The sequence below is a fragment of the Quercus robur genome, chromosome 5, assembly GCF_932294415.1.
Source record: "Quercus robur chromosome 5, dhQueRobu3.1, whole genome shotgun sequence".
NCBI lineage: Eukaryota > Viridiplantae > Streptophyta > Magnoliopsida > Fagales > Fagaceae > Quercus > Quercus robur.
In genome coordinates this window covers 42,455,207-42,464,607 of record NC_065538.1, presented here as the reverse complement: position 1 = coordinate 42,464,607, position 9,401 = coordinate 42,455,207, and the positions used below count along the sequence as shown (strand labels likewise).

General features: G+C 34.7%; 1 protein-coding gene across 4 annotated transcripts; it reads right to left on the bottom strand.

Moving 5' to 3' along the window:
- Positions 1–9,164, bottom strand: LOC126725995 (transcriptional corepressor LEUNIG-like). Of its 4 annotated transcripts, none has more exons than XM_050431079.1 (18): positions 9,056–9,164; positions 8,780–8,839; positions 8,567–8,664; positions 8,011–8,120; positions 7,671–7,924; positions 7,285–7,324; positions 7,090–7,192; positions 6,595–6,644; positions 6,228–6,407; positions 4,934–5,008; positions 4,721–4,774; positions 4,387–4,516; positions 4,056–4,165; positions 3,823–3,972; positions 2,270–2,425; positions 1,494–1,610; positions 1,208–1,408; positions 1–527 (listed from the first exon to the last, which is right to left on the bottom strand). In XM_050431079.1, exons 2-18 carry the CDS (start codon positions 8,818–8,820, stop codon positions 381–383), a joined length of 2,016 nt encoding a protein of 671 aa, XP_050287036.1. In that variant the 5' UTR covers positions 8,821–8,839; positions 9,056–9,164; the 3' UTR covers positions 1–380. The 4 variants fall into 4 exon arrangements, with proteins under 4 accessions (XP_050287036.1, XP_050287033.1, XP_050287035.1 ...); XM_050431076.1 differs by having other exon boundaries at positions 6,228–6,428; positions 9,056–9,163; XM_050431078.1 differs by having other exon boundaries at positions 6,228–6,428; positions 7,285–7,314; positions 7,682–7,924; positions 9,056–9,163.
- Between the last annotated feature and the right edge of the window lie 237 nt (positions 9,165–9,401).

The window sequence follows — 9,401 nt, the reverse complement described above, 5'->3', positions numbered from 1 at the left end:
TAAAAAGCAACTTCCCAGTAATCTGGTAAGGAATATGGATTAACTCCAAACACAGTCATAAAGCAAATAAACTTGTGTTTTCTTCTGCAACTTTGTTTCATTTACATTTAGTCATAATTATATGAGTCGAAGACAGTCAGGTTTATCTATATAGAATCCAAAAACAAGTATACCCATCCTTTTACCTGTTTCTTCTGTAAAACTATACTAAAAGTTCATCTATAGCCATGGCATCTATTCCTGGTGAATGAAATCCTGGCTGTATTGCTGATTTTTACCCTACCCAGACTTACAAAATTTAAAGGGAAACTATCCACATGATTTACAAACCCTATGCATGTCCACATTGAGGTGCACAGGCCTGTACATGCAGAGAAGACTCACTTCCATAACTTCACACAGTGGTCATTACTAGCCGAGGCAACCATTTCAGTCTGTGGTGAATCTGTTAGTGCAGCAATTAACCCATTGTGAGCTGGAACTGACCATGTTTTACTGTTCTCAGTTGGATTCCACAACTCAAGAGACTGCAATAAACATGAAATATTAAATCTCACAAGAGGAGGATATTGTGCACGGTAACAAAAAGATAGTGCTAACAGCCTAACAGACAATGCAAAATGAATCGATTGCTAAAATAAAACCATCCCAATAGCATGTACACACAAGTGCATCAGATTTTTTATCACCAATTGATTGCAGGCTAATAAAGGCGGGGGAAACTGAAATGGCTTTTTTTGTTTTTTGTTTTGGTTGCTACATTTAGTTTGGGAAGGGTTCGTGGAACCCTGGGTGTACCCATTGAGGATCCCAGGAGTGTCAACTGACTCTAGGGTCAAATGCACAGAAATGGCTTCTCCTAATGTCAATCTCTGGCAACTAAAACTTTTAGGATAATTTCTCAGTTAAGTGATGATATCACTAGAAACAATTAGGCCTTGATATGATATTCTCAAGTTTAGACAAAACTTGATGTGACATGCCATATGAATTTAGCCCCGGGGGGGGGGGGGGGGGGGGGTTGGTGAGGTGGGGGGCGCTTGATGTGATATTCTTAAGTTCAGAGAAAACTTGTTCAATATGGAGATATGCACTTTAACGTGTTTTCTTCTTTGCAGCTAATCATGTCGCTATTACATCAACAAATTCTTATTATTTTCATGTCTTTTGGATGAACAATAGAATTTTAGATGAAATAGCCATTTACCTGATAACCACCAATGATCAAGAGCTGTGAATATCCAGGATGAAAAGTGCATGACTGGAATTTTTTGCCATTTAAATGAAGTTCATGTATGCATTTTCCACCTGACACAGTCGACCAAACTCGAGCACTGTCTTCACTAATAGAGGCAATATACTTCCCACTAGTATCCCAGCAAATTGAAAGGACATCTTTGACGTGTCCCTAAAAGAGAAAAAACTCAAACATGTAAATTACATTGAAAGAATTGAAAGTCAAAACATAAAATCTAAATGCACTAGGGCTTAACCTTCAAGAAGAACTGGAGGCTGTCATTCTCTACATCAATTATATGGATACCATTTCCGGCAGCAGTGGCCAAAAGCTTTCCAAATTGAGGCTGGAATCTAACTTGTTTAGTAGCTCCCTGCAGTTATTCCAATAGAAGATTTAAGGCACTGATAAATAGAATTGCACAAAAATTTGACTGCCAGCATCATCTTTCAATACAATACACTATAGCCACCATGACAACTGTTTTGCAGGAAAATGACTCAAAGTTTGTGGAAAAGTTTCAGCAATTAAATTAAAAAAAATGGTTTCATAAAGTTTTTTCAACTCCTGAACATAGCCATAAATGAAGACAACCTAATGTTATGACACTAAATGACTCTTCAATGGCGCATGCTCATGTTTTTTTACACAGATTATGAGAAGATAAATCTAACTTTAAGGCTGTGAAATTCACTATTTGTGTATTTACTTTCTAAAAATCATGAGACTTTATTGTAGTTGACCATTCACAAAACTTTCAAAATTAAAAAGGTACAATTTTCAAAAGATATGCTGAAAACATTGAGTCGAAGGTCCTTAATCAAGTACGAGGCCAAGGATGACATCCTAACATGAGATGTATAGTTTATTAAAGCCACTGAATTTAACTCTACTAAGACATTAGTCCGGCAACATAGTACCTTTTGTAATTATAACCTGTTATTAGCGTCTACAAGAAATAAATGTGTTATTTCAAATATTAGCATATCATGATGCTAGACATTCTAACAAATGAATAGCTCAAGATCTGACCTTAGTGACACGTGTGCAAGAATATTGGGTGACATTCCATAGTCGGATCTCATTATTACTGTCACAAGAGCAGAGGAGGTCCAACTTTGTTGGGTGGAAATCCACTGACATTACTTGTTCAGCATGCCCAAGAAGCTCACACAATGATTTGGTTGGCTACAATAGAACAAACACAAAACCAAAACCTATTATTTATGTTAAAGGATTTGATTACTCCTTTACTTGATTTAAAAAAAAAAAAAAAAAACTCATAAATCGTAAAAGGAGAATTACATAGTAGATCAAAGGCATAAAAAGATAATGAACTAGGCCCATTTAAATCTCATATTCAGGCAAAAATATGCTTAGTCAAACCCACGCATAACTGAACTGCACTGGAGGAAATTGCAATTATAAACAGAGTGTTAAGTACTATATACTGATAGGGAAATGTAAGGTCAGGTTTGAGGGCATCAAGGTTGTCTGATCACCAATCTGGCTGATCACAGAAACACCTTCGCAGCTCACCCAACCTGGAAAAATACCTGGTCTAACCCACATAACTGAAGCAGGCATAACAGTAGCTGAGATCTCATCCCCCATATAAAAGCCCTGAGGCCCAACTTATTAAAAGAATTTTTTCAGGACCTTGATGTTGCTTGCAAATTCAGGTCAGAATTACATTCTATACTATCTTTTTGTTTGTTCTTTTTACCTTTTCCCTACCTTATGTTTGTTTCTGGGATTTGGCTTTCACAGATAGCACAGTTTGAGTTGGGTAGCAGAACTGTTACTTATCAAGAGAAAGGGGGCAAAGACACCTAGGATCTTTAAACTAAAATAAGTTTCACTTGTAACTTGTACCCTTAACAATCCAATAAAGTTAATTTAATATAATTATTATATATAAAGTGGGCACATGTCATATATCATTTAGAAAATCAAATCATTCTAAGAAATTAATACCAAGATTTGGCCTTTTCATTTAGGCAATGCAATTGAAGCTGTACAAAGAACCAAATTCATAAGAGAGGATGAACATATGCCTTCATATTGTTATCACTTGATGAATAGCTCGTGCAACAATTAAAAGAATTATAAAATCTACAAATGCAGACTTTGGATGAAAATAAGAACTTGAAAGTTCAAATTGTCAATATAACAATCTAAAGGCAATATCAATGTAAAAGAATGATCTGTATCTGTTACAATTTCAACATGAACAATTTAAATCCTCTGAGGTACTATAGATCCATGCCAAAAAATTTTAACTAGAGTAAAATACATTAAAATAAAACCAGGCAAAACAAACCAAAATGAGATTTATATATCTGTTAGAAGCTATCATAGAGAAGCTGAATCAATTACAATATTAAAAAAAAAATTATATAGAAAAAAGCCTCTGATCCACCAATAAAAATAGCACCTTCAATGCCAGAAGTCCTTCAAATCCTAAAGGGATAACAGACAAGATAAAGGAACAGTACACAAAAAAATATTAAAGAATACTGATGTTATAAACAAGAAGACAGACAGAGACAATCAAGGTCAGAATTGGCAAGGAAGAAACTTACACTTGCTGCATCCCATAATTTCACAGTTCTATCAAAGGAAGAAGTTGCGAAAATAGTTGAACTTGGTCTAAACCGAACATCTGTAATGAGATGAGAATGCCCTTCTGCAGTATCTATGGAACCAAAAGTTTCCACATTCCAAATCAAAACCTGTCAGTGGAAAATGCTATTAGCTCAGAAATAATTCAAAATAAAAGGAAAAATTCTTTTAAACGATGGACCACACCAACCACCTTATTTTCATGCCCTGCACTAGCTAACAACTTCCCATCTGATGAAAAATGGCAGCATGACCCCTTGTTTTTGCTTGAGTGGAGAGTGATAACCTTTTCAAAAGTAAAGCCTACCAGATGGTGATGAATCATTATGTTAGAACAAATATCCATGAATATTCAGATGGCATTATTTCAAATTGTGCATTATTCCCTTTTCAACATCTTGTATTTCGCATAGTATCCTAGCATAATTCCTGACATATAGCATCTACTAGATTCTAAGCTTAAATACCAAAATCATGTCAACAAACTAGAAATTATTTTTATACTACAAGTGTAGAAGAATTACCTTTATGTTCATCTTTAGTGCATGCTTTAGAATGAATTTTTGAACTGCTGAAAGGAGTGCTTGTGCTTCCAGCATTTTCAGCATTAGATTCAACATTTTCTACAGGTTTACTGTTTCCATTTATACAACCCTTTCATAAAGCACCCATGAAAAGAGCTAAAATAAGAAGACAAAAAGCCAAAGATAGCGTGCATACCAGAAAGAGATATATTCAATATTTATGATGAGTGGGTCTCTAAATTTATTATTTGTAAATGTTTATTTTCTTATAAATATAATGGCCAAGAGATGAAGGAAAGAGCCCCTATGCTTTCTCCCAAGGGGTATGACCTACCAAAGTTTTCTCTCCAGCTCTTGAATATGATCTTGTCTTCCGCTTTCTGCCATTCTGATCCAAAACGAGTAATATTGAAAAAAATGACAGAAAAGTTACATACATACACATACATGTATTTATATAAGAAACCATAACCTTCGACCAAGTAAGGAAGCATTAATATTCAACTTTCCTAACAAAGATAATGGTTTAATCCAGGGTGCAACTAACCTCTAGTAACTTCTGCTGCTTTATTTGATCATTTTGGTATTGGTGCTCTTCATTTTGTTTCGTTTGGACCAATATCTGAGTCATTATCAACTTATCATTTAAAGGATTGTGAAGATTTACAAGGGAAATTTGAAAATCAGTATCTGCATTTGATTCATTTATAGAATTAATCCTTTCATTATCTATATCATTTATTAAAAGAAGAGGGATGAAAACACAAGAACACCAAAGCATCAAAAACAACAAGGGATCTCTATAAAAATCATCATAGGGATGTGGAACATTTATCATACATCATTATGCATTCATACTTATCAGCATCTAAATTCAACTGAACACTATCCCAAATAACTTAAGGCCAACATCATTACTGTTACTTTATCACACTTATCTTGTCTGCCAAGCCCATGGTTCAATAACATAATGGGCCACAATACCAATGTCACTGCGTCAACAGACATTTTCTTGGGTGCCTATTCAAAATATAACATACAAGTGTGAATCCAAATGACCTGTTCCCAAGTCATCACATGGCAAGTTACTGCTTTTGATTTCACATAAATTATAAAAACTATTTGCCATAGCAAAGTGGAACTTACTATCAAGTCTTTTAAAAGCCCATGTAATGTTCCTCTTCTCTAATTTTCTTTCATAGATAGACTGTCCAGCATTGGAATCAGGTCCAAGATAGAGTTCACCAAAAGCAAATTTATGTGTAAGCTCTTTGCTAGGATTTTCTTCCTATCTCATCCAGTTCAGCTCACTGATATTTCCACAAATCTATTTGTTTTTGGTAAATAAACTCAAGATCGATGGTTGACAAGTTTGACAAGTGTATAGTATATGATTGTATATTTTTCTTATTTCAGAAAATTTTCACATTACTGTACAGGAGTTCTTTGTATTTATAAATGGTTCAACAATCAACATCGTATTACACACGATTATATTATCCATGTAACAATCTTTATTGTTGTTTACGTCTAGGAGCTGGCATGTACAGCAATTTCTTAGATAGCTTTGACTGTTGCTATTTATAAATTTATATATATATATATACACATATAGTTATCCACTACAAATATGAAGAATTTGAAATAATTACATTGAAAAATGCAAAGCACATCAAATGTCAACATAGCAAATAATGATAGAATGGTTGTGTAGTTATCACATTCCTAGTTGCTGATTCACATAGAATTGAACGGCAAAGTAATTCATATCACAACTCTAGCTTCTTTGATACATAGGGAAACCAAACAGCCAGAACTTGAAGGTCATTGTTTCCACTAACCTGTTCATCATTCACAGATAATTCAATTTTGGGAAGCATCACATTTGGACTAGCAAAATTGGCAGGGCTTCCAGGAAAAGTGTCTGTCTGGTTTCCAGGTGTACATGACAGTACTTGGGCCAAAAGTGCTTGCTGACATTCTGGTGTCAACATCTGAAATTGATGTGTATAGCTTGGTGCCTGCAGAACTGGGTTCAGTACCTGGTGTCCCAAACTCAGGAAATTCGGTCAAGTTCCAACCAAAATATTCAGAAGATTGAACTAGGAATTTTAATTAACGCTTGACAGGAATTAATAACAACAACAAGATAGAACATAGACATGCTACCTAGCTAGCTCCAGGGACAAATATGTTATAATAACTTACAGTTAAAGGCCATCCATCCAGCAGTGATGAATTGACTCCCTCATTCATCCCTGCAGAGATTAAACATTAGGCATTTAAACATCAACTATAACGTTGCCCTTACATGAATTCAGAGAAAAATATTGCCCTTACAAGTATTAAGATCAATAAAAGCCACTCATCATTATGCACATCACTTTGTACAGACCACATGGATATTACTTGTCTCTGACCACTCCCCAAAAAAATCAAGGGGGAAAAAAAGGAGGGAACTTGATTACAATTTGTTGTTTGGTCAAATAAACGTAGAGGGCATTAGCCTCATGTTAAGACATAAAGATTTTATAAAGACTACAGTAGGTTAACAACAGAAGCAAAGTACGATATCATATATTTATTTCCTTCTTAACACAATACAACACATGAATCAAACAGAAAAGATAATCATTTATTCAATTCCTTGGTACTAAATTCTGTGTAGAAATGAAAAATCTAGAAAGTAGGATATGATAGAACCTGCATCATGAGGTCTGGATATTGGGAGTTTAAGCTTTGGTATTCCATACAGCATAGGGTCCATAGTTACTGTTTTCTCCATGCCAATGTCATTTCTATTTCCCTGCACCACCAGTAACATTAATCTTCAAAGAAGTTCTAGCAGTTATGAATTTCATGATAATGTTTAAAAAGAATTGACCATACTCTCACAACCTGCTGATTAGCCTGCTTATGAATTTGCTGCTGTGGATGGCTGACACATGAATAAAAATTGAAAAAGGAAAAGGTTAAAAAATCCATGTAAATGAAGCCAATTAACAGTAACAAGGATCCTACGCAATCCTCTTGACATAGGAGCAACAATTTCTCAAATTTCATATATCAAACTTTATATATATTTAGAGAGCCAGATCATGGAACTAAGGAGCCTAACTCTCCTTTCATTTAACAAAGAAATTTGTTATACATTTTTTCATTTCATGTAAATTGAGAAGCTCAAATCCAAGGCAAGGGCATGTGGGGTGTGTCAGAACTACGTAAACTGAAAAAATAGAACTCCAGCTCACATCAATTTAATATGATACACATCTCCGAAATACCTTGAACTTACAGGTGACTTTGGGAGATTCAATTTGCTAACATCAACAAGGCGTAAATTGGGTTCAAAGGTTCTAGTAGGATGTCTAAGACGCTCTTCATACATTTTTGCAGCCAACAGACAAGAAGCTGGTTGGCCCAACATCTTATCAAAGTCATTAATGACAGGCAATTTTCCAGGCCTGTGCTGATTAATCGCTAACTGCGGCATTGCTGAGTAGATATTTTGTTGCTCATTCTCTGTCATTTGCGTAGCCTGAAAATTGAACAAAGAACGCCTAGAATGCTCTATCATACAACAAAACTAAGCTCAATGATGCCTTAAATTTGACAAAGCATCACCTCAGTTGAGGCCTCTGCCTTCGCCTGCTGATCCTGCAGTTGCCTAGAGGCATACACGTCATAAAATATCGACCACCATTCATATAAGAATCCTTCAGCAGAGTCAATCACTAGAACAAGAACCCCACATTTCTAATCAACAAACAATCAACTTATGGTGACAATTTAAACATCACATCAACCCCCAAAAAATACCATAAGGGACAAATTAAAGTGCAGTGCATTGAGCAAGAAGCCTCATGAAATCAATATGGAACCAAACAAGAAATTGACATGAACCATAAGCACAATTCAGTAACTTAAAGGACAGAAATTAGAAAATACCTCAAATGTTCATTCTCAAGGAAAATGACAGAGACAGAAACGTGTACTCAAAGATATTATAAAAAACAATAACAATAGTAGGAAAATACAACACAACCAAAAAAAAAAAAAGGGGGGGTTGCATCTCAGTACTAAATTAAAAGGTAGATTCATTTATCAGAAGAATAATAATATAATAGTAAAAATAAGATTCATATATAAAGTAAGAGCATGTAAAGGAAGACAACATTACCAACAGGATTGTTACAAACTTTGGCCTCCTTTCTGAAAATTTGAGCAGTCTTATGCATATTCTTCTTAACCATATAATCAAGCAAGTACAGTTCAAACCTATAATAACCCCACATCATCAAATCAAATGAACACAAATTTTCTTATTAAGTATATACCAAAAAAAAAAAAAAAGGTAAACACCCACATATATATTTAAAGCAAAGAAACTCACATTTTCTCAGCATCCCAGTCATGACCAGAACCAGAAGCCATAATTTGTTTCAACGCAATCCTTTACCAAAAAATGAAAAGTGAAACAAAATGGGTTGGAGTTGTACGGACACACAAAAATGGATATATATATATATATATATATATATATATATAAAATACGAATACCCAGATGAAGATTTGAGCAGTATATGCAATTTTAGCGTGGCCCCACTTCACTTGGGGATTTTTCTTAAAGAAACGAATAGAGAGTGATAGACAGAGAGAAAGAGGGAACCTGAGTGAGCAGCTAAGCAGTAAGTGACAGTGCCATGCAAAAGGACCCGAAACAAAAGCGACAAGCAAACAGAATTAATTTTCAACTTTCTAGAGAGAGAGAGAGAGAGAGAGAGAGACTATTTTTATTACATATATATATATACACATACATGTACTCTACACTGTGGTCCAAATTGGTTCTTATGATAGGGGCTGATTGAGTACAGTGAGGGTGTACAGAATTTGAGGGTGCCATGCAGATGGGTTCAGGCAAGTTGGATTTTGTATTTTGTTTTTTGTTTTATTTTTTTGTCATTTTGTCAATTTGCCAATAATACAAGGGTTTTTTTTTTTTTTTTTTTTTT

Coding starts and splice junctions, on each gene's coding strand:
- LOC126725995 (XM_050431076.1), bottom strand. CDS start 8,820: ATGGCTTCTGGTTCTGGTCATGACTGGGATGCTGAGAAAAT. Junction 3,973..4,055: donor GTGCAGGGCATGAAAATAAG/GTGGTTGGTGTG, acceptor TTCCACTGACAG/GTTTTGATTTGGAATGTGGA. Junction 2,426..3,822: donor AATTATGGGATGCAGCAAGT/GTAAGTTTCTTC, acceptor GTTCTATTGTAG/CCAACCAAATCATTGTGTGA.